The 24,652-nt window shown below is 39.3% G+C and overlaps 1 protein-coding gene across 1 annotated transcript in view; it reads left to right on the top strand.

The window, feature by feature from the left end:
• TTN (titin) overlaps window positions 1-24,652 on the top strand; it is a 272,150-nt gene that overhangs the window by 197,429 nt on the left and 50,069 nt on the right. Inside the window, exons 193-235 of the mRNA XM_081051210.1 lie at window positions 163-471; window positions 649-797; window positions 884-916; window positions 1,010-1,139; window positions 1,228-1,527; window positions 1,623-1,940; window positions 2,918-3,214; window positions 3,326-3,625; window positions 3,709-4,023; window positions 4,112-4,260; window positions 4,701-4,851; window positions 4,939-5,220; window positions 6,487-6,789; window positions 7,332-7,634; window positions 7,735-8,016; window positions 8,113-8,412; window positions 8,503-8,805; window positions 8,901-9,209; window positions 9,325-9,606; window positions 9,695-9,994; window positions 10,081-10,374; window positions 10,469-13,435; window positions 13,747-14,067; window positions 14,168-14,452; window positions 14,550-14,849; window positions 15,156-15,458; window positions 15,894-16,169; window positions 16,274-16,573; window positions 16,669-16,971; window positions 17,129-17,428; window positions 17,907-18,194; window positions 18,567-18,863; window positions 18,952-19,254; window positions 19,356-19,661; window positions 20,549-20,836; window positions 20,927-21,217; window positions 21,308-21,595; window positions 21,759-22,346; window positions 22,438-22,542; window positions 23,006-23,203; window positions 23,288-23,584; window positions 23,675-24,262; window positions 24,349-24,651. Coding sequence (XP_080907336.1) covers window positions 163-471; window positions 649-797; window positions 884-916; window positions 1,010-1,139; window positions 1,228-1,527; window positions 1,623-1,940; window positions 2,918-3,214; window positions 3,326-3,625; window positions 3,709-4,023; window positions 4,112-4,260; window positions 4,701-4,851; window positions 4,939-5,220; window positions 6,487-6,789; window positions 7,332-7,634; window positions 7,735-8,016; window positions 8,113-8,412; window positions 8,503-8,805; window positions 8,901-9,209; window positions 9,325-9,606; window positions 9,695-9,994; window positions 10,081-10,374; window positions 10,469-13,435; window positions 13,747-14,067; window positions 14,168-14,452; window positions 14,550-14,849; window positions 15,156-15,458; window positions 15,894-16,169; window positions 16,274-16,573; window positions 16,669-16,971; window positions 17,129-17,428; window positions 17,907-18,194; window positions 18,567-18,863; window positions 18,952-19,254; window positions 19,356-19,661; window positions 20,549-20,836; window positions 20,927-21,217; window positions 21,308-21,595; window positions 21,759-22,346; window positions 22,438-22,542; window positions 23,006-23,203; window positions 23,288-23,584; window positions 23,675-24,262; window positions 24,349-24,651 — 14,904 coding nt within the window. The remainder of the gene's footprint in view (window positions 1-162; window positions 472-648; window positions 798-883; window positions 917-1,009; window positions 1,140-1,227; window positions 1,528-1,622; window positions 1,941-2,917; window positions 3,215-3,325; window positions 3,626-3,708; window positions 4,024-4,111; window positions 4,261-4,700; window positions 4,852-4,938; window positions 5,221-6,486; window positions 6,790-7,331; window positions 7,635-7,734; window positions 8,017-8,112; window positions 8,413-8,502; window positions 8,806-8,900; window positions 9,210-9,324; window positions 9,607-9,694; window positions 9,995-10,080; window positions 10,375-10,468; window positions 13,436-13,746; window positions 14,068-14,167; window positions 14,453-14,549; window positions 14,850-15,155; window positions 15,459-15,893; window positions 16,170-16,273; window positions 16,574-16,668; window positions 16,972-17,128; window positions 17,429-17,906; window positions 18,195-18,566; window positions 18,864-18,951; window positions 19,255-19,355; window positions 19,662-20,548; window positions 20,837-20,926; window positions 21,218-21,307; window positions 21,596-21,758; window positions 22,347-22,437; window positions 22,543-23,005; window positions 23,204-23,287; window positions 23,585-23,674; window positions 24,263-24,348; window position 24,652) is intronic.

Here is a 24,652-nt window from a genome sequence, read left to right as displayed (position 1 = left end):
ATTCTTTAGGCATTTCTATTTTAATATGTTAATATATTAAAAATAAAATATCACATATAGTAAAACATCCTTATGGTATATGTTCATACACACATACACACGCACACACACGTATACCATTCAATCTGTTTCAAAATTTTGTGTTTTTATTTTTCTTATTAGATCCACCTGGACCACCTTCTTGTCCAGAGGTCAAAGACAAAACAAAGTCCAGCATCACACTAGCATGGAAACCTCCAGCCAAAGATGGGGGCAGTCCAATCAAAGGATACATTGTAGAAATGCAAGAAGAAGGTACTACTGACTGGAAAAGAGTAAACGAACCAGACAAACTTCTAACTACTTGTGAATGTGTGGTACCGAATTTGAAAGAACTCAGGAAGTACAGATTCAGAGTGAAAGCTGTCAATGAAGCTGGTGAATCTGAACCAAGTGATGCAACTGGAGAGATCCCTGCCACTGAGATTCAAGGTACTAGTCCTTATTCCATTTACATATTCATCCTTTTCTCTTTCCTATTTAGTTTTCTTTTGCGTATTCATCTTTTGATGTTATTATAAAATTAATTCATTTACTGAAAATACATATGTCAGTTACTTTCTTGAAAATGGTGAGCTGAATCCCGGTATATTATTCATGATATTACAGAGGTACCAGAAGTTTTCATTGACATTGGAGCACAAGACTGTCTGATATGTCAAGCTGGCACACAGATTAGGATTCCTGCTGTCATCAAGGGACGCCCCACACCAAAATCATCTTGGGAATTTGATGGAAAGGCAAAGAAAGTGATGAAGGTAAAAAAAATTGTAATTCCCTGTCTCCCACTGAAATCACTCTGAGGAATACTTACAGTCCAACTGACTGTCTTCTTTTCTAATAGGATGGAGTTCATGATATACCTGAAGATGCACAGGTAAAAAGACAAAATTGAAATGATTCAGAACTAGTTGACTTCAATACTGCTATTATTTCACTCAGTGTATGGTGACTGTTTTTTTTTGTGCAGCTGGAGACTGCTGAAAACTCATCAGTGATTGTCATTCCCGAGTGTAAACGATCTCATTCAGGCAAATACAGCATCACAGCCAAGAATAAAGCAGGACAAAAAACGGCAAATTGCAGAGTTAAAGTCATGGGTAAGAAGAATTTTAAAAGTTACTATAAAGTAAGAACAAATGATTTGTAAAAAGCAGCATTGTTTATACTGTGACGTGCATCCGACAGATGTACCAGGGCCACCCAAAGATCTGAAAGTCAGTGACATCACAAGGGGTAGTTGCAGACTTACATGGAAGATGCCAGATGATGATGGAGGAGACAGGATCAAAGGCTATGTTATTGAGAAGAAGACTATTGATGGCAAAGCCTGGACGAAAGTCAATCCAAACTGTGGAAGCACCACCTTTGTAGTTCCAGATCTCATCTCTGAACAGCAATATTTCTTCCGCGTGCGAGCAGAAAACCGTTTTGGCATTGGCGCACCTGTGGAAACCGTTCAGAGGACCACTGCCAGAGATCCAATATGTAAGTTTGTAAATCTATGATTAAACTGGCATCTCAAACATGAAAAATATGTTGTTATGAATAATGCTTAATACTTCCTTTCACTGCTTTTAAAGATCCACCTGATCCCCCTATTAAACTCAAGATTGGCCTCATAACAAAGAACACAGTACACCTGTCATGGAAACCTCCAAGGAATGATGGGGGCTCCCCTGTGACCCACTATATTGTTGAGTGCCTTGCATGGGACCCTACTGGGACAAAGAAAGAAGCCTGGAAACAGTGCAATAGGCGTGATGTGGAAGAACTGCAATTTACCGTTGAGGACCTCACGGAGGGTGGGGAATATGAATTCAGAGTCAAAGCTGTCAATGCCGCGGGAGTCAGCAAACCTTCGACCACTGTAGGTCCTGTGATTGTCAAAGACCAGACCTGTAAGTACCAACATATTAACAGAATTGCCTCTTTGTGAACACCTTTCTATATATTTAATAATAACCCAAAATAAAAAGAGGTCTGTCCATACAGCGGGAAGCACCATGGGTTGAGTGTAGAGACGGGCACATTACTCAATCACTCATTCCCTCAAGTTCCATAGAATTATCATATTTCCTTCCATATGACCTTCCCTTGAATTAAAGGAGATGATGTTTGGAATTTCCTTACTATAATTTTTCTCCAGGGCAGGCTGTTTTACTTATCAGAAATCAGGGCACTTCCTCCGTATGCTCCTCAAAAGGAGCACCAAGTAACCAGTTCTTTGCTCAGCAACTGCCAGACCCACTTATCTTCACAATCAAGTTTCTTTTTCTCTATTCTCTATCTATTTTAATGGATAAAATATCCACACAAATATGGTAATTCTTCATCTAATTATTGTCGCCATCCCTATTGTTGTGTATGTCTACAATTCTCTTTTCTAAATTTAGGAGAGCTATAGTTACAACTCTTTTGGCACATTCTTATACTAAATTCATGGGAAATGAAAATTTGTTTTGCCTCTACTAGCAGTTATATTTCTCCAAATGGGAATTCATCTCAGAATGAACATAGTAGGTCCCCTCAGAATTCAACATAAATACTAAAGGGAATATCTTGGAAGACCTCCCAAGCCTAAGCTACTACAATTGTCACTTCTCTCTGTCCTTTTTCAATATCTACATGCATAATGATGCCAGGTAAAAGAGAGGCAATAGCTGATACATAGCCACATGTAGATAAAGGATAATGACCACATGCACCTGTTCTCCAAACGGATATAAATTAGTTGAAGACAGATCTGTTGTTTACGTTGGCCCAGGCTACAAAGCCTGCTTATAATAGATCCAAATAGCTTTATAGTCACTGTGAATTCTACTTTCTAGCCTTCAGAGCTTTATGTTCCTAATGACAACTTATTTTAATAATCTAGGCCCACCATCAATTGATCTAAAAGAATTCATGGAGGTTGAAGAAGGAACTGATGTTAATATCGTGGCCAAAATTAAAGGTGTGCCGTTCCCAACTCTAACCTGGTTTAAAGCTCCTCCAAAGAAGCCTGATAATAAAGAACCAGTTCTCTATGACACGCATGTCAACAAACTGGTGGTGGATGATACTTGCACCTTAGTTATTCCACAGTCTCGCAGGAGTGACACTGCCTTATATACCATCACAGCTGTGAATAATCTGGGAACAGCATCAAAGGAGATGAGATTGAATGTCCTTGGTAAAGATTGCATGCTTTATTAAAACTACATGTTTTCCTGTTCATGGATATAATATTTGGCTTTAAAAATCCTTCTACTAATAAAGTTTTCTCCTTTTGAAACCACTTTAGGTCGTCCTGGCCCTCCAATAGGACCAATAAAGTTTGAATCTATTTCAGCAGACCAAATGACATTATCTTGGCTTCCACCTAAAGATGATGGTGGGTCTAAGATTACAAACTATGTAATTGAGAAAAGAGAAGCTAACAGGAAGACATGGGTGCGTGTCTCCAGTGAACCTAAAGAGTGCACATACACAATTCCCAAATTGCTAGAAGGCCATGAATATGTATTCCGAATCATGGCCCAGAATAAATATGGCATTGGGGAGCCTCTTGACAGTGAACCTGAAACAGCAAGAAACCTCTTCTGTGAGTAGGACATGTTTTGTGTACAGAGTCATTCTTATTTGTGTTTTTCATAATTACTTATCCACAATGTGTTTTTTTCACAGCTGTCCCTGGAGCACCAGATAAACCAACTGTTAGCAGCGTGACTCGTAACTCCATGACTGTCAACTGGGAAGAGCCAGAATATGATGGAGGCTCTCCTGTAACAGGATACTGGCTAGAAATGAAAGACACAACTTCAAAGAGATGGAAGAGAGTTAACCGAGACCCTATCAAAGCCATGACTTTGGGTGTTTCCTATAAGGTGACTGGTCTTATTGAAGGTTCTGATTATCAATTCCGAGTATATGCAATTAACGCTGCTGGAGTGGGTCCAGCAAGTGTGCCATCAGATCCAGTGACTGCTAGAGATCCAGTTGGTAAGCCTTGAAACCATTCCTTTTTTTTTTTTCTTTCCAAAGTACCACGGAAATGTTAAGGACACTAATGTATACTGGTTCTTTCTAGCCCCTCCTGGTCCTCCATTTCCCAAAGTCACAGACTGGACTAAATCAACTGCAGATTTGGAGTGGTCTCCCCCACTAAAAGATGGTGGATCTAAAGTAACTGGATACATCGTTGAATTTAAAGAAGAAGGAAAAGAAGAATGGGAAAAGGTAACTAACACTTGGCATTATGGATACATACTATGAATAAACTAAAAATGTAGTGGTTATTGTCAATTCCATTAATTCCTATTTTGGATTAAGAAATCAGAAAAATAACACAATTATAACTGATAATCCAAACATCTGTTATGTCGAAAATCTAACCAAAAGTTAAGTCATGTTATTATTAATTTATCTTTTGGCTATATCCTGAAAAGGTAAAATAATTGAGCAGTACAGTTCTTTAATCATTTCACCGTAATTTTAAAACATAATTCCTGGCAAGATATTGCATCAGTGTTTACCTGTAATATCTCATTCCTGAAACCCAAACGAGCAACAATCTTCCCCAAAACAGTAGTTAAATATATCATTGGTTATGCTTTAGAAAGCTATTAAAACAACAAGAACTATTTTAATTATAAAACGCTTGTGATTTTTTCCCCTAGGGTAAAGATAAAGAAGTGAGAGGAACAAAACTTGTTGTGACAGGATTAAAAGAAGGAGCATTCTACAGATTCAGAGTTAGAGCAGTCAATATTGCTGGCATTGGAGAACCTGGAGAAGTCCAAGATGCCCTTGAAATGAAGGACAGAATTGGTAATTAATACTTCTATTATGTTTATGTATATTTGCATTTTGGATTGGAAATGAAAATGACATTTGTAATTTTCAATTGTTTTCCAGTGTCACCTGACCTTCAGCTGGATGCCAGCGTCAGAGACAGAATTGTGGTCCACGCTGGAGGGGTTATCCGGATCATCGCCTATGTTTCTGGAAAGCCTCCTCCAACCATCACCTGGAGTATGAATGAAAGAGCATTACCTCAAGAAGCCACCATTGAGTCCACAGCCATTAGCTCATCCATGGTTATCAAGAATTGCCAGAGGAGCCACCAAGGCATCTATTCTCTTCTTGCCAAAAATGAAGGGGGAGAAAGGAAGAAGACAATTATCGTTGATGTATTAGGTAAATACTTTCAATTTGTCCATGCAACTTAAAAATAACATTTTTATTTCACCTACAACAAAGCTATGTTATAATAAAACTATGTTATGAATAATTTGGAAAATAAGAAAAATCGCCCACAATCCCACTGACCACAATTAGCTTTTTTTAAAAGATTTCCTCCTTGCTTCTTTATCCTATACATATTTTATATGGCTGTATTCCTATAAAGTTTTGTGTGTTGCCTTTTTATATAACATGCCACCATAAGCATTTAGTATGCTATTCTATAGTTTTCATAAAAGCAACGTCCCTACAAATGTACAAGAAGGTTTCATGATTTGCTAAGGTTGTCCTTTTTCACAGCATGGGATTAATATCTTTATTTGCTAGTTATCGTAATACTGCAAAAATTCCTTTGAAGGGTTTCAGTATTCTAATGGAAGAGAAGAACCATATTTGGTTATCAACATTGCATTTCTAGTCACTGAATATTGAGTTGAACTTTACAAAGCTTTTTCATTCCTCTCGCTGGCTGCTTTATTCCAGTGATTTGCTCAGAGAGTGAAGCCCTCCCACTCATATCTCTCTCTTAACACGTCTCCAGGGACAAGCAGCCAGTTTTTATGTGCCGATTCTCTATTGAACACAATTAATGTTATAAAAACATGTTGTGGTTTCATTAATAAAAATGGCATAAAGAAAAATATTAATATCTCATTGAGTAGTAATTCTACAAGATTTTAAGTTAGTTTCAAGCTCCTAAACACCCTTTTACCCAAAGACTATTATTTTAATTTGACAACTAACACAATTCCAGGTTCAATTTCAACTCTCTCAAAGGTCATTCTGAGATTTGGGACCTCTTGTGCTGCTCGTTGATTCACTGGCACCCAGAAAAAAAGCTCGTTCTCTCTTTTCTTTCTGTAGAGTAAATTGGACACAAAAGTAGCCATGCCACTCCTCACCCTCTCCTGTCTCCCTCAGAGGGTTCTCCTCCCAGAAGCTCCCTCCTATCTGACTCACAAATTATTAAAAATAAAATTACTGTTCCTTCAGCTTCTACTAAAACAGAGACAACCAGTAACTGTTGCAAACCTACTTCATTTAAAAACATGATTGAAAATAGATACCAAGGGGAGGAAAAACAACTCAATTAATAGACCCAAAATCTTATTTTCTCCTAACGATATTTTTATTTCCTTTTAAAAAACAGAGGGTAACAAACATTGAGCCCTGTAGTTCGTTGAAGACAAACAACGAGAAATCATTCCCTCTTATTTACAGATGTGCCGGGTCCTGTTGGAACACCATTCTTGGCTGACAACCTAACCAATGACTCCTGCAAACTGACATGGTTTTCTCCAGAAGATGATGGAGGCTCTCCAATCACCAATTATGTCATTCAAAAGCGGGAAGCTGATCGCAAAGCATGGACCCCAGTGACATATACAGTTACTCGACAAAATGCTACCGTCCAGGGTCTCATTCAAGGAAAAGCCTACTTCTTCCGAATTGCAGCTGAAAATAGTATTGGCATGGGCCCATTCACTGAGACAACAAATGAACTTGTCATCAGAGATCCAATAAGTAAGTGCAATTTAAGGCAATTTCATCCTTTATCACTTCTTCACTCAATTAATAAAAACAAATATGGTGACAAAATATGTGTATAAATGCCAAACATTTCATTCATTTGAAAAGCGTTCATTAGACAAATACTCACTATCTGATGTTGGTAGTATTTGAATGTGGTTGTGAAAGAGATTATAGGAATATATCTGATTCTTCAAATCTTCCCATGTATACTACACTGATTTTTTTTTTAATTTCCCACCTAATTATATAAACATGAAATGTTTTCTAACTCTAAAAATACCAACTCTGGAAGAACTTTCCTAAATCATTTGGCCTCAATGATCCTCTATTTCCTCATCTGATCTGTCAGAGGAAATTAGATTTTATTGGGTCTTTTTTAGCTCTAATAGTTCTGTGATGAGATCTATTTTGTTACTGTTCAGAGCACATAGTTTAACGTTTAAATGCAATCCTCATAAAGTATTCCTTACTACATTCTACTTCATTTTTAACATGACAATTTTTTCATGATCATTCCATACTTATACTTGCAGCTGTACCAGAGCGTCCTGAAGACCTAGAAGTCAAAGAAGTTACTAAAGATTCTGTTACTTTGACTTGGAATCCTCCAAAGTATGATGGCGGATCAGAAATTATTAACTATGTCCTAGAAAGTCGTCTCATTGGAACTGAGAAGTTCCACAAAGTTACACAGGACAACTTGCTTAGCAGAAAATACACTGTTAAAGGCTTAAAGGAAGGTGATACCTATGAGTACCGTGTCAGTGCCGTCAATATTGTTGGACAAGGCAAGCCATCATTTTGCACCAAGCCAATCACTTGCAAGGATGAGCTGGGTAGGTGTCTACTGCAGGTTATACTTTGAAAACTTGTACATTTATAGATTTACCTAAAGCCTCAGTAAAACTGACTTGCCTTTACAATTGTACATTTTAGCTCCTCCAACACTAGACCTCGACTTCAGAGATAAGATCACGATTCGAGTTGGTGAAGCTTTTGCCCTCACTGGCCATTACTCAGGCAAACCAAAGCCTAAGGTTACTTGGTTCAAAGATGAAGGTGATGTCCTAGAAGATGATCGCACTCATATAAAGACCACTCCGACAACACTGACTCTAGAGAAGATCAAGGCCAAACGTTCAGACTCTGGCAAATACTGTGTGGTTGTGGAGAATAGCACAGGCTCTAGGAAAGGTGTCTGTCAAGTTAATGTTGTTGGTAAGTATTATTTGTCAAAAAGAATAGAAGCCCTGTTCTTTCCAAAGTAGAAGTGGAAATAATATTTTGTGCTGTGATTTTTTTTTTTCCCTGCAGACCGTCCTGGACCACCAGTGGGACCAGTTATTTTTGATGAGGTGTCCAAAGATCACATGGTTATCTCTTGGAAGCCACCTTTAGATGATGGAGGCAGTGAAATTACCAATTATATTATTGAGAAGAATGAGGTGGGCAAAGATATTTGGATGCCTGTGACATCTGCAAGTGCTAAAACAACATGCAAAGTTTCTAAACTGCTTGAAGGAAAAGATTATATTTTCCGGATACGTGCTGAAAATCTGTATGGAATAAGTGATGCTCTGGTGTCTGATTCAATGAAAGCCAAAGATCGTTTCAGTATGCATTACATTTCATTTTAGTGATTCATTATTTGATGTTGTTAACAGAAAAATATTTTCTAACACATTTTGATAATGTTTATTACAGAGGTTCCTGATGCACCTGAGCAGCCAATTGTTACAGAAGTTACCAAAGACTCTGCATTAGTAACCTGGAAAAAGCCAAATGATGGAGGAAAGCCCATCACAAACTATATCCTGGAAAAGAGGGAAACTATGTCTAAACGATGGATTAGAGTTACCAAAGAGCCTATCCATCCATATACTAAATTTAGGGTTCCTGATCTTCTCGAAGGGTGTCAGTATGAATTCCGGGTTTCTGCAGAAAACGAAATTGGTATCGGAGATCCAAGCCCACCATCTAAACCAGTCTTTGCTAAAGATCCCATTGGTATAGTATTAAAGCATTCATTCTGTTTTCATGTTATCCAACTTTGTGTTCAAGAATATTTTAACTCCTTTCTTTTTTTCCCTTTTATTATGTAGCTAAACCCAGTCCACCTGTTAATCCTGAAGCAATAGATACAACGTGTAATTCAGTTGACCTAACTTGGCAGCCACCACGTCATGATGGTGGGAGCAAGATTCTGGGTTATATTGTTGAGTACCAGAAAGTTGGAGATGAAGAGTGGAGAAGAGCCAATCATACTCCTGAGTCATGTCCTGAAACTAAATATAAAGTTACTGGTCTTCGGGATGGTCAAACGTATAAGTTTAGAGTAATAGCAGTTAATGAAGCTGGTGAATCAAATCCAGCTCATGTTCCCGAGCCAGTGCTAGTAAAAGACAGACTTGGTGAGTACAATGTTCTCAGCTGGATTTGCAAGGAAGGCAGGTGTCTCCCTGTATATGCTTTTGTGGAAAATATATTAGCAAATCAAATCTGAAAGTACTGTTCTCTTTATTCTAGAACCCCCTGAGCTGATTCTTGATGCCAACATGGCAAGAGAACAGCACATAAAGGTTGGTGATACTCTGAGACTTAGTGCCATCATCAAAGGAGTGCCATTCCCGAAAGTAACTTGGAAAAAGGAAGACAGAGAGGCTCCAACTAAAGCAAGAATTGATGTTACTCCGGTTGGTAGCAAGCTTGAAATTCGTAATGCTGCCCATGAAGATGGTGGAATTTATTCCTTAACAGTGGAGAATCCAGCAGGCTCAAAAACTGTCTCAGTAAAAGTACTTGTATTAGGTAAGAATTTTAGTATGTTTTTATGATACATATTGAGCTCTTATATGCATTAATCACTTGTATAACTGCATTATTTAATACTTTTCAGATAAGCCTGGGCCACCTCGAGATCTGGAAGTCAGTGAAATTAGGAAAGACTCTTGTTACCTTACTTGGAAGGAACCACTGGATGATGGTGGTTCTGTTGTTACAAATTATGTGGTTGAGAGGAGAGATGTTGCCAGTGCCCAGTGGTCACCTCTTTCGACTACATCAAAGAAAAAGAGTCACTGGGCTAAACATCTTAATGAAGGCAATCAGTATCTCTTCCGAGTAGCTGCTGAGAACCAGTATGGACGTGGTCCTTTTGTTGAAACACCTAAACCCATCAAGGCTATGGATCCTCTACGTAAGTTGCTTTCTCTGGATACAAAAGTATTGTTTGATGGGGTTTGAGAATATTATTTATTCATCATAACTTCTTTTTTTCAAAAGATCCCCCAGGGCCACCCAAGGACCTACACCACGTAGATGTTGACAAGACTGAAGTCTCCCTTGTTTGGAATAAGCCGGATCGTGATGGTGGCTCTCCAATCACCGGATATTTGGTGGAATATCAAGAAGAAGGCACCCAAGACTGGATTAAGTTCAAGACTGTGACAGAGTTAGAGTGTGTTGTTACTGGACTACAACAAGGAAAGACCTATAGATTCCGTGTAAAAGCTGAAAATATTGTGGGTCTTGGTCTGCCTGATACAACTATCCCGATAGAATGTCAGGAAAAACTAGGTAATTTTTGAATGGGCATTATTTTTTTATTTCTTTTGAAATTATTCATATTATAAAAAAATAAAAATCTAATTTCCTCATGTTTACCTTTTAGTGCCTCCGTCTGTGGAGCTGGATGTGAAATTAATTGAAGGCCTTGTGGTAAAAGCTGGAACTACAGTCAGATTCCCTGCCATTATAAGAGGTGTACCCTTTCCTACTGCAAAGTGGACAACCGATGGGAGTGAGATTAACACAGATGAACACTACACAGTTGAAACTGACAACTTCTCGTCAGTACTTACTATTAAGAATTGCTTAAGGAGAGACACTGGGGAATATCAAATCACAGTTTCCAACGCAGCTGGCAGCAAAACAGTAGCTGTACATCTTACTGTTCTTGATGTTCCTGGTCCACCAACAGGTCCTATTGATATTCTGGATGTTACCCCTGAATATATGACTATCTCATGGAAGCCACCTAAGGATGATGGAGGAAGCCCCGTGATAAATTACATTGTTGAGAAAAAAGATACAAGGAAAGATACATGGGGTGTTGTCTCTTCAGGAGGCAGTAAGACAAAGCTGAAAGTCCCACATCTGCAAAAGGGCTGCGAATATGTTTTCCGAGTTAGTGCAGAGAATAAGATGGGTGTTGGTCCTCCCCTTGACTCCATACCTACTGTTGCTAAACATAAATTTAATCCTCCATCTCCTCCTGGTAAACCAGTGGTTACTGACATTACTGAAAATGCTGCAACAGTGTCCTGGACTCTGCCAAAATCTGATGGTGGAAGTCCAATAACTGGTTACTATGTGGAACGTCGAGAAGCAACTGGCAAATGGGTGAGGGTCAACAAAACACCTATAGCTGACCTGAGATTTAGAGTGACTGGACTCTATGAAGGAAATACATATGAGTTTAGAGTTTTTGCTGAAAATCTTGCAGGACTAAGCAATCCTTCTCCAAGTTCTGACCCAATAAAAGCTTGTCGGCCCATCAAACCACCTGGACCACCTATTAATCCTAAACTGAAAGACAAGAGCAAAGAAACAGCTGACTTGGTATGGACAAAGCCTCTCAGTGATGGTGGTAGCCCCATTCTAGGCTATGTAGTGGAATGTCAGAAAGCTGGTACAGCCCAGTGGAACAGGATTAATAAAGATGAACTCATTAGGCAATGTGCCTTTAGGGTACCTGGACTAATTGAAGGAAATGAGTACAGGTTCCGTATAAAGGCAGCTAATATTGTGGGAGAGGGAGAGCCAAGAGAACTAGCAGAATCTGTGGTTGCAAAAGATATCCTTCATCCTCCAGAAGTAGAACTTGATGTTACTTGTCGTGATGTTATTACCGTTAGAGTGGGCCAAACTATCCGCATTCTTGCTCGAGTCAAAGGCAGACCTGAACCAGACATAACTTGGTCCAAGGAAGGCAAAGTACTGGTCCAAGAAAAGCGGGTTGACCTACTTCAAGATCTGCCTCGTGTTGAGTTACAAATTAAAGAAGCTGTTAGAGCTGATCATGGCAAGTATATCATCTCAGCTAAGAACAGCAGTGGACATGCCCAAGGTTCCGCTATCGTTAATGTCCTTGACAGGCCTGGGCCTTGCCAGAATTTAAAGGTTACCAATGTAAACAAAGAGAACTGTACAATTTCTTGGGAAAACCCACTAGATAATGGTGGCTCAGAAATAACAAATTTCATTGTGGAATATCGCAAACCAAGCCAGAAAAGCTGGTCAATTGTTGCTTCGGATGTCACTAGGCGGTTAATTAAGGCCAACCTTTTAGCCAACGATGAATACTATTTCCGAGTTTGTGCAGAGAATAAAGTAGGTGTTGGGCCAACCATTGAAACAAAAACTCCAATTCTGGCTATTAACCCTATTGATAGACCAGGTGAGCCTGAAAACCTTCATATTGCAGATAAAGGAAAGACATTTGTCTACCTAAGGTGGCGGCGGCCTGATTATGATGGTGGCAGCCCAAATCTATCATATCACGTTGAGAGGAGGCTGAAGGGCTCTACTGACTGGGAAAGAGTACATAAAGGAAGCATTAAAGAAACCCACTACATGGTCGACAAATGTGTTGAAAACCAGATTTATGAGTTCAGAGTACAAACAAAGAATGAAGGTGGGGAAAGCGACTGGGTAAAGACTGGGGAAGTTGTTGTGAAGGAAGATTTACAGAAACCAGTACTTGATCTGAAATTAAGTGGTGTGCTAACTGTCAAAGCAGGGGACACCATTAGACTTGAAGCAGGTGTTAGAGGCAAACCATTTCCAGAAGTTTCATGGACCAAGGACAAAGATGCTACAGACCTAACAAGATCACCAAGGGTCAAGATTGATACCAGTGCTGATTCGTCTAAATTTACTCTTACTAAAGCAAAGCGAAGTGATGGTGGAAAATATGTAATCACAGCAACTAACACAGCTGGCAGTTTTGTGGCCTATGCCACTGTCAACGTTTTAGATAAGCCTGGTCCTGTAAGAAACCTTAAAATTTCTGACGTGTCCAGTGATAGGTGTACTATTCGTTGGGATCCACCAGAGGATGACGGCGGCTGTGAAATCCAAAATTATATTCTAGAAAAATGTGAGAGCAAGCGAATGGTTTGGTCGACCTATTCGTCTACTGTCTTAACACCCGGTGCTACAGTAACACGTCTCATAGAAGGAAACGAATATATTTTCAGAGTCCGTGCAGAAAATAAAATAGGCACAGGGCCTCCAACGGAAAGTAAACCAATCATTGCGAAAACCAAATATGATAGACCTGGTCGCCCTGACCCCCCAGACATCACTAAAGTAAGCAAAGAAGAGATGACTGTAGTTTGGACTCCACCTGAATATGATGGTGGAAAGTCCATCACAGGATACTTCTTGGAGAAAAAGGAAAAACACGCAACACGATGGGTCCCTGTTAACAAGAGTGCAATCCCTGAGAGACGTTTGAAAGTACAGAATCTCTTCCCAGGGCATGAATATCAGTTCCGTGTCAAGGCAGAAAATGAAATTGGAATTGGCGAACCATCTTTGCCATCAAGACCAGTGGTAGCCAAAGATCCCATAGGTATGATGTTCTTGCTTTTTCTGATATTACAGCAACTCTTTATCTCAAGCACAGAGTTGTTAGACAAATAAATTAAATTCATAACATCAAAACTTTATTTTACCCAGTATTTTTCCAAATAAATCTTTTACCAAATCACCTAAAATGTACAAACAATGATAGATTCTAATTTTATGAAAGAAAATAAGGACTCAGTAATTGAGAAATTGAACACCCTATCTTTGAGAACGGACTATATAAAATTACACATTAAAGTATTACTAATAGTCATTAACCATGTATAAATTTATTCTTACATGATTTATTTTCAGAACCACCTGGTCCACCAACCAATCTCAAAGTGGTTGATACAACCAAAAATTCCATAACCCTTGGGTGGGGAAAACCAGTGTATGATGGTGGTGCACCAATAATTGGATATATTGTGGAAATGAGACCAAAAAAACCGGATACATCACCCGATGAAGGCTGGAAAAGGTGCAATGCTGCAGCACAACTTATTCGCATGGAATTCACTGTCACCAGCTTGGATGAAAACCAGGAATATGAATTCAGGGTGTGTGCCCAAAACCAAGTTGGCATTGGGCGCCCTGCAGAACTAAAGGATGCTATTAAACCTAAAGAAATCCTAGGTGAGGCCCTAGTTTATCACTTCATTTATTCATACTTCACTTCTCATATGACTTCCCCACATTCTGAAACATCAGCTTATGGCTTTCATGTCATTTGTAGAACCTCCGGAGATTGATTTGGATGCCAGCATGAGAAAACTGGTCACAGTGAGAGCAGGATGCCCTATTCGACTATTTGCCATCGTAAGAGGACGACCAGCCCCTAAAGTCACTTGGCGAAAAGTGGGGATTGATAATGTGGTCAGAAAAGGACAAGTCGATCTGGTTGATACTATGGCCTTCCTTGTCATCCCCGATTCTACTCGTGATGACTCAGGAAAATATTCCTTGACGCTTGTGAACCCAGCTGGCGAAAAGGCCGTGTTTGTGAATGTCAGAGTGTTAGGTGGGTTGCTAACAAGGTTCTTCTTCCCCTTCAAAAATGCATTCATTAATAAGGAGGCTGAGGAGACCTGTTTATCTGATTTTGTGGTTCTTTACAGATACTCCTGGACCTGTGTCTGATTTAAAAGTTTCGGATGTCACGAAAACATCATGCCATATTTCCTGGGCCCCTCCTGAGAATGATGGTGGGAGCCAAGTGACACATTACATTGTGGAGAAACGGGAAGCAGAGAGGAAGACGTGGTCAACAGTTGCCGCAGAAGTTAAGAAAACAAGCTTCCAAGTCACAAATCTTGTCGCTGGGAATGAGTATTACTTCAGAGTCACTGCTGTGAATGAGTATGGCCGTGGTGTCCCAACAGATGTCCCCAAACCAGTGCTTGCATCAGATCCTCTAAGTAAGTAATATCCTTCCTTTCTTCCTCCTTTTATCTCATCCCCTACTTTAGCAAGGTCAAGGTACCAAAACACTTTAATCCATTACTGAAAGGGCTTTAATTTGCAGAAACCCAAACAGTACAAATAAGTATCTGACTCACTCCTTAAAGACTTTCTGATCTGCCTCATCTTGAACTTTTTACTTTCGACATACCAAATGACAGTTTCCATATGCCTTTGAAGCAAGAGGCATAACACTTAGGTATATTAGCAAATGGATGTGATTAGGTGACCTCAACAGTCTCTAAATCATGTTTTTCTTTTAGGTGAGCCGGATCCCCCAAGGAAACTAGAAGTTACTGAAATGACAAAGAACAGTGCTGCATTAGCCTGGTTACCTCCCCTGCGCGACGGAGGCGCTAAAATCGATGGCTACATCATTAGTTACCGAGAGGAAGAGCAGCCTGCAGATTGCTGGACAGAGTACTCAGTGGTAAAAGATCTCAGCCTTGTTGTCACTGGCCTAAAGGAAGGAAAGAAATACAAATTTAGAGTTGTGGCCAGAAATGCTGTGGGCGTCAGTTTGCCAAGAGAAGCAGAAGGAGTGTATGAAGCCAAAGAACAGCTGTGTAAGTCGTTTTTATCACATAATAAAATTTATTAGAATTTCCTTTTGACGTGCAGTCATTTCTCCCTGATGAATCTAGTTCCAGAAATACTTGCAAAATAGTAGAGAACAGTAGTTTTGAAACGTTTGGTCCCACAACACACAGTAACTAAACTTTACCTCATGACACAGTACACATATATATAACACAATACCCATACATATGTATATAACTTAAAGTTTCCTGAAGTAACACCTACATTTCTTCTGTATGCCAGACTCATGTTTTCTATTCAATTCAATCTCATTTTTAAAAAAATGTATTAGCTGTAATGCAAACATTAATTTGAACCCACTGATGGGTTGCTACCCACAATTTGAAAAACACTGGTATAGTTTCCCACCAGAGGAAATTGAACCTCCCCACAAAATTAACATATTTTCATTTTCCTTTTAGTGCCACCAAAGATTCTTATGCCAGAGCAAATTACTATTAAAGCTGGGAAGAAAATCCGAATTGAAGCCCATGTGTATGGAAAGCCTCACCCGACCTGTAAATGGAAAAAAGGAGAAGATGATGTTGTCACATCCAGCCATCTGGCAGTACATAAAACAGACAATTCTTCCATTTTGATCATAAAAGACGTTACTAGGAAAGATAGTGGTTACTATAGCCTCACTGCAGAAAACAGTTCTGGGATAGACACTCAGAAAATCAAAGTGATCGTCATGGGTAGGTTACACGTTGGACAAATGGTCCTCTAACTATGCAGATCAGCAACATTTTCTCCCTATCGAATCCCTGTTCTTACGTTTCTTTTTTCTTGGTTCATGCAGATGCTCCTGGCCCCCCTCAGCCTCCATTTGACATTTCAGACATAGACGCCGATGCTTGCTCCCTGTCATGGCACATCCCTCTGGAGGATGGAGGCAGTAGCATCACCAATTACATAGTGGAGAAGTGTGATGTAAGCCGAGGTGACTGGGTGACAGCTCTAGCCTCAGTGACAAAAACTTCCTGCAGAATTGGGAAACTGATCCCAGGCCAGGAGTACATCTTCCGGGTCCGTGCTGAAAATCGATTTGGCATTTCAGAACCTCTCACATCTCCAAAGATGCTGGCTAAGTTCCCATTTGGTACGTTTCTTTCAGGAAGAAGAAAAGAAATTATGTTTTCTTTCTAGCCTGTTATTTAGGGTCGAAACTGACATTTGCCTTGTCTTCATCTCCAGATGTTCCCAGTGAACCGAAGAATGCTCGAGTCACTAAAGTCAACAAAGACTGCATATTTGTGGCATGGGACAGACCAGACAGTGATGGAGGGAGCCCCATTACCGGTTACCTGATTGAACGCAAAGAAAGAAACAGTTTGCTCTGGGTTAAAGCTAATGATACTTCTGTCCGGTCCACTGAATATCCTTGCGCTGGCCTTATAGAAGGTCTTGAGTATTCATTCAGAATCTATGCCCTAAACAAAGCTGGATCCAGCCCACCCAGCAAACCAACAGAATATGTAACTGCAAGAATGCCAGTTGGTGAGTTTTTGTTGTGTTGTTGTTGTTGTTTGTATGGAGTCCCTGAAGATTACTACTACTGCCATTTAGGAATATGTTCTGGGTGATAATGTGAAATATAGAAGTTTAAAAATTCTGCTATTAACACAAGTGCTGAGAATCCCTCTTTTGGTTTTAGATCCTCCTGGAAAGCCTGAAGTTATTGATGTTTCCAAGAGTACTGTATCCCTCATCTGGGCTCGTCCAAAGCATGATGGAGGCAGTAAAATTATTGGCTATTTCGTAGAAGCTTGCAAACTTCCTGGTGATAAGTGGGTACGGTGCAATACTACACCTCACCAGATTCCCCAGGAAGAGTACACAGCTACTGGGTTAGAAGAGAATGCTCAATATCAATTTAGAGCAATTGCCAAGACAGCAATAAACATTAGCCAGCCTTCTGAACCTTCTGATCCAGTGACCATCCTCGCAGAAAATGGTAAGATTCTGTTTAGTATTATAGGCAAAGGTGGACAACACTATATTGTGTATTTCTCCTATTGAAAAAGTAAATCTATATCTATGGAGAAAAGAACAAGTAAAGTGAAAGGTACTTTGTATACAGACACTAACAATTATGATTATGGAGAATCTTAGTAACATGTTACACTGAAAAGCAGGATACAAAACTGTGAGGACCATATAATTTCAACCATGCAACAGAGAAGGATGACAAAGAAATGCACCAAAATGATAATAGTGAAAATTAAAGGGCATTGGAATTATGGGTGATCTTTTTTTTTCTTTATACTTTCAGCATTATCAAATTTCTACATTAAATCTGTGTTTCTTTTATAACGAATATGATACTTTTAAAAATCCCATCTTGAAAGAGAAAGCATATGAATTTCCCACTTTTATTAATAAGAATTATATAATGTAGCTTTCATATATTAAGTCCTTTTATTTCTTTCCAGTTCCTCCCAGGATAGACCTGAGTTTGGCTATGAAATCTTTGCTTACTGTGAAAGCTGGAACTAATGTTTGCTTGGATGCTACTGTTTTTGGAAAACCAACACCAACAGTCTCTTGGAAGAAGGAGGGCACACTGCTCAAACCAGCAGAAGGAGTCAAGATGGCCATGAAGCGGAACCTGTGTACCCTGGAGCTGTTCAGCGTGAACCGAAAGGACTCAGGAGACTATACCATTACTGCCGAAAATTCAAGTGGTTCCAAATCAGCCACCATTAAACTTAAAGTGTTAGGTAACTAAAGTGCTTAATTAGAATCTTATGTTTTATTTTGATTAATGTGATGTAATAGAATTTACAAAATAACATGAGAAAAGATATATATCCTAATCTATATTTTGTAATCACGGAATGATTCTCATCACAAAACAATAGCTTTTTAGGCTGAAAAGAGCATTACAGAATACGTATAAAATACATATTCCAGTTACATAATTTTACAGATGAGGAAATTAAGGCGGGGAAAAAAAAAGTGACTTCCAAAGTCATACAGAAAGTTAATGACAATACAAACACTGCAGCCCAGGTTCCCAGGCCTCCACTCTACTCATTCCCTATTTCACATGTGTTAGTGAGTGAGTTCACTTTTTTTTCTTGTTCTTACAGATAAACCAGGTCCTCCAGCATCTGTTAAAATCAACAAAATGTATCCAGATCGTGCAATGCTTTCTTGGGAACCTCCTCTTGAAGATGGAGGCTCAGAAATCACCAACTATATTGTTGACAAACGTGAAACGAGCAGACCCAACTGGGCGCAAGTCTCTGCTACTGTGCCCATCACCAGCTGCAGCGTGGAGAAACTTATAGAGGGCCATGAGTATCAGTTCCGAATTTGTGCTGAAAATAAATACGGAGTGGGTGATCCAATCTTAACTGAACCAGCAATTGCTAAAAACCCATATGGTAGGAACACTTTCTTGTGGTTTTTCATTTTACTTTTTAAATACGGCTTTTTAGACTGGCATGTTAACTTTTCAATCAATCTTCGCAGACCCACCTGGACGCTGTGATCCTCCTGTTATTAGCAACATAACCAGAGATCATATGACAGTAAGCTGGAAACCACCAGCAGATGATGGTGGCTCACCCATCACTGGCTATTTGGTTGAAAAGCGGGAGACCCAGGCAATTAACTGGACTAAGGTCAACAGAAAACCTGTTATAGAAAGAACTATAAAAGCCACAGGTCTCCAAGAGGGCACCGAATATGAGTTTCGAGTTACAGCTATAAATAAGGCTGGACCAGGCAAACCCAGTGATGCATCCAAAGCTGCTTATGCGCGGGACCCTCAGTGTAAGTTTTCATGAAAGAGTTCCATATCCTGTGTTATAATTAGCATTGAACAACTAGAGATGAGATTTTAATGAAAATTTTATTTTATTGTCTATCCTCAGATCCTCCTGGCCCACCAGCTTTTCCTAAAGTATATGATACCACTCGCAGCTCCGTGAGTCTCTCTTGGGGCAAGCCAGCCTATGACGGTGGTAGCCCGATCATTGGGTACCTTGTTGAAGTAAAACGAGCCGACTCTGCAAACTGGGTGAGGTGTAATTTACCAGAGAAACTCCAGAAAACCCGCTTTGAAGTTACCAACCTGATGGAAAACACAGAGTATCAGTTCCGTGTGTATGCTGTTAATAAGATTGGATTCAGTGACCCCAGTGATGTGCCAGACAACCACTGTCCCAAGGACATCTTAAGTAAGTATTACCGAGAGAAATACATAGAGCTTTTCTCTTCAGTCATCAGGTAAAAGGAATGTAGAACTCCCTTACATAGATTTATTTATTTGCAAGCTTTCCACTTGCTAACTCTAGGAGTACAGTTTTGGAGAACTGGGTTGGTACTTTTGGTATTCTATAACAGGCCCAGTGGAATGCAAGGTGATTTGTGGTTTTGAAAAGCTTTTTATACTTACATGATGATTCCATGTCTTCAAAAGAATATGGAATTTGGAAATTTTAATCTGAGAATAGACACATTTTTTTAACTAAGTAGTGAACTATTTATCATTCTTATGGTTTTTTATTTTCTCTTCTAATCCACCTCTCTCCATAAGTATAGTATTGATAGGCTCTCCATCTTAGTTTCCCTTCTCCCCATTTCTTCTATTCACTTATTTTCCATAACCATTTCTCCCTTTGTTTTGAATTATTTGGTATTATACCTCATCGCCTATGTACTTTTCTTCCTACAATGAAATAAAGAGAGTCAAAGAATATAGCAGAGTGCCTTCACTGAATAGAGAAAAGAGAAACAAAAATGAAATAGAGCCAAGAACCAATAATCTATTTTTTAATATACAGAGAGTTTGAAAATATGTAACGTTCAGGAGAAGAGAACGCACAGATCCTCCAGGGAAAACTTGGTTTAGCCTATAAGATATCAGAAAATAGGAAGATCAACAATTGCTGCAGAGTATCAAAATAGTTGACAAATGTTTTGAGGATTATGTTAAGGATTTTTTAAAGAATAAGAAATCAGTTATGGGAAAGAAACATATTTTAGGAGTGATAAGTCCAGTCCTTGGAAATACGTTTGACCATTAAATTATTACTTTAACGTTCTTCACTCCAAAATTAAACAGTTCCACCTGAGGGAGACCTTGATGCTGATTTGAGGAAAACACTCATATTACGTGCTGGAGTTACGATGAGACTGTATGTACCAGTAAAAGGACGTCCACCTCCAAAGATAACTTGGTCCAAACCAAATGTCAATCTAAGAGAAAGAGTTGGACTGGACATAAAGTCAACTGACTTTGACACTTTCTTGCGCTGTGAGAATGTGAACAAATATGATGCAGGAAAATATATCTTGACTCTGGAGAACAGCTGTGGTAAAAAGGAATATACCATTGTAGTGAAAGTGCTGGGTAAGTATGTTTGGAAAAAAAATTACATATGTTAAAAATGCAGTTCTATGTATTTATTACATATTCATTTCTTACTTACCATTTATCCAGATACTCCTGGGCCACCTGTCAATGTAACTGTTAAGGAAATATCCAAAGATTCTGCTTATATTACTTGGGATCCTCCCATTATTGATGGTGGAAGTCCCATCATAAACTATGTGGTAGAAAAACGTGATGCAGAGAGGAAGTCCTGGTCTACAGTGTCAACTGAGTGCTCAAAAACAAGCTTCAGAATATCTAACTTGGAGGAGGGAAAATCCTACTTCTTCAGGGTGTTTGCTGAAAATGAGTATGGCATTGGTGATCCCGGTGAAACACGTGATGCCGTCAAAGCTTCTGGTGAGCAAACAAGCTACCACCCCATCATTTTGCGTGACATCTCACCTTGGTTATCTGGGGCTTAGACTTACCCTTTTTCCTTTGCTCTAGAAACCCCTGGACCAGTTGTGGACCTGAAAGTGTTGTCTGTAAATAAGTCATCTTGTAGCATCGGCTGGAAAAAGCCTCGCAGTGATGGTGGAAGTCGTATCATAGGATATGTAGTCGATTTCCTAACTGAAGAAAATAAGTGGCAACGAGTTATGAAATCATTCAACTTACAGTACTCCACAAAAGATTTGAGTGAAGGAAAGGAATATACCTTCAGAGTGAGTGCTGAGAATGAAAATGGAGAAGGAACCCCAAGCGAAATTACTGTTGTGGCAAAGGATGATGTTGGTAAGACTTTAGCCATGCATCTTCATTTTCCCTTTATTGTCATCAAAGTACACTCTTGAGCCTTACTCACTGGTTTATATACAAATCCTTTCAAAACTATAACAATATGAAAAAGTTAATTGCTCGGTCTTAAAAGTAATAATTTATCTCTGCTGTTTTACAGTGGCTCCTGATCTTGACTTAAAGGATCTACCTGATTTGTGCTACTTAGCTAAAGAAAACAGCAACTTCCGTCTTAAGATCCCCATAAAAGGCAAGCCAGCTCCATCAGTATCCTGGAAGAAAGGGGAAGATCCTCTCGTAACTGGCACAAGAGTCGGTATTGAGTCATCTGCAGTTAACACAACTCTTGTAGTACATGATTGTCAAAAGTCTGATGCTGGAAAATATACAATCACACTGAAGAATGTCGCTGGCACTAAGGAAGGAACTCTCTCTATAAAAGTTGTTGGCAAGCCTGGCATCCCCACTGGACCAATCAAATTCGATGAAGTCACAGCAGAAGCCATAACCTTAAAGTGGGGTCCTCCAAAGGATGACGGAGGTTCTGAAATCACCAATTATATCCTAGAGAAGAGAGATTCTGTAAACAACAAGTGGATAACATGTGCCTCGGCTGTTCAGAAAACCACCTTTAGAGTAACCAGACTTCATGAGGGTATGGAGTACACCTTCAGGGTCAGTGCCGAAAATAAATATGGTGTAGGAGAGGGCCTGAAGTCGGAGCCAATTGTTGCTAAACATCCATTTGGTAAGTGTTTCAAAGTCAGAAAACATAAAACAAAACATAGTTTTGAGTAAGTTCCTTAATATAAATCTTGCATTATCATGTGTTTTCCTAGATGTGCCCGATGCTCCCCCACCTCCCACTATTGTTGATGTCAGACACGATTTGGTATCTCTAACTTGGACTGACCCCAGGAAAACTGGTGGCTCTCCAATTACAGGTATATATTTTGCTCTTATCCTACAGCTTTTATATTAATGCTTCTTTCAAATCTTCCCCCCTGAGAAAAAGTTGAATGTGTGCTCCTTATTTACAGCACTATCTGCACATCCAATAATGCATTTTCCTTTCAATGCATTAGTATTAAGCTCATTAAATAAGCTAAAGCTTAATTGCATTGAAAACCTCCTAATGTAATAGTTAATAAAGACAGGATTTCTTAGTGATAATATCTACTTTTGTAAATTAAAATTTTTCAACAGGAGGTACAATAAATATGCATATTCCAAGAGGAAAAAAAAATAACATTATACTTAGGTTACTGTAAGTGTAGATACTAGAAAGAATGATTATGTGTTCCATATATCCATATATAAATTTTTTGGACAAAAACATATATATGTAAAAGTCAGGCTACATTTGTACTTTCTGTCTGAATTGACACATCATTGGGTCTCTTGTAGGGTATCATATCGAGTTCAAGGAAAGAAACAGCCTTCTATGGAAGAGAGCTAATAAGACTCCTATTAGGATGAAAGACTTCAAAGTGACAGGATTAACTGAAGGTCTTGAATATGAATTCCGAGTTATGGCAATCAATTTAGCAGGAGTAGGCAAGCCAAGCCTGCCATCGGAGCCAGTTGTGGCACTTGATCCAATTGGTAAGTCATTAAAAAAAAAAAAAAGTACATTCTGTGCATGAAAAAACATCAGTATTTGTTTGACTATTTTCCCCTATGTTTTAGATCCTCCTGGCAAGCCTGAGGTTATTAATGTAACAAGGAATTCAGTGACTCTCATTTGGACTGAACCCAAATACGATGGTGGTCATAAGTTGACTGGATATATAGTGGAGAAGCGGGATCTACCCTCTAAATCTTGGATGAAAGCCAACCACGTTAATGTCCCAGACTGTGCCTTTACCGTAACTGACCTTATTGAGGGTGGAAAATATGAATTCAGAATTAGAGCAAAGAATACAGCAGGTGCTATCAGTGCTCCATCAGAAAGTACAGGAACCATTATTTGCAAGGATGAATACGGTAGGTCTATTTTACTTTTATGCACATTTTAAAAAATTGGAAATTAAGCCACCTTCCTTTTCTGATTAAAATGTATTATTTTCTTTGCAGAGGCACCAACCATTGTCCTCGATCCCACAATAAAAGATGGGCTAACAGTTAAAGCAGATGACACCATTGTTTTGAGTGCCATTAGCATTCTTGGCAAACCCCTCCCAAAGTCAAGTTGGTCCAGGGAAGGAAAAGACATTAGATTATCAGATATCATTCAGATAACTTCCACCCCAACATCTTCCATGCTTACTATCAAGTATGCCACTAGAAAAGATGCTGGTGAATACACCATCACTGCTACCAATCCTTTTGGCACGAAGGAGGAACATGTGAAGGTAACAGTTCTCGATGTGCCTGGTCCCCCAGGTCCCATTGAAATCAGTAATGTTTCTGCTGAAAAAGCAACACTTACATGGACACCTCCCTTGGAAGATGGTGGCTCACCAATTAAGTCCTATGTTCTCGAAAAGAGAGAAACCAGCCGACTCTTGTGGACAGTGGTTGCTGAAGATATTCAGTCTTGCAGGCATGTGGCAACCAAACTTATCCAAGGAAACGAGTACCTCTTCCGGGTCTCAGCTGTAAACCAGTATGGCAAAGGAGAGCCTGTACAGTCTGAACCTGTCAAAATGGTGGACAGATTTGGTATGTACAGCATGTGAGGGAATTGATATCTAAATACAGCAGAGTTTAGAAAATACGGATTTCTCATAAATGTGCTTCCTTTTTAGGTCCCCCTGGCCCTCCTGGAAAACCAGAGGTATCAAATGTCACTAAAAACACAGCGACTGTCAGTTGGAAAAGGCCAGTTGATGATGGTGGCAGTGAGATCACAGGATATCATGTAGAAAGGAGAGAAAAGAAAGGCTTGAGATGGGTGAGAGCAACCAAGACACCAGTTTCCGATCTCAGATGCAAAGTAACAGGACTGCAAGAAGGAAACTCCTATGAATTCCGTGTCAGTGCAGAAAACAGAGCAGGAATTGGTCCACCTAGTGATGCTTCAAATCTTGTTCAAATAAAAGATGTGGCATG

Source organism: Rhinolophus hipposideros (genome assembly GCF_964194185.1).
Source record: "Rhinolophus hipposideros genome assembly, chromosome: 6".
Taxonomy (NCBI): Eukaryota; Metazoa; Chordata; class Mammalia; order Chiroptera; family Rhinolophidae; genus Rhinolophus; species Rhinolophus hipposideros.
Note: the sequence above shows the minus strand (reverse complement) of the source record. Positions and strands in the feature narration are given on the sequence as shown.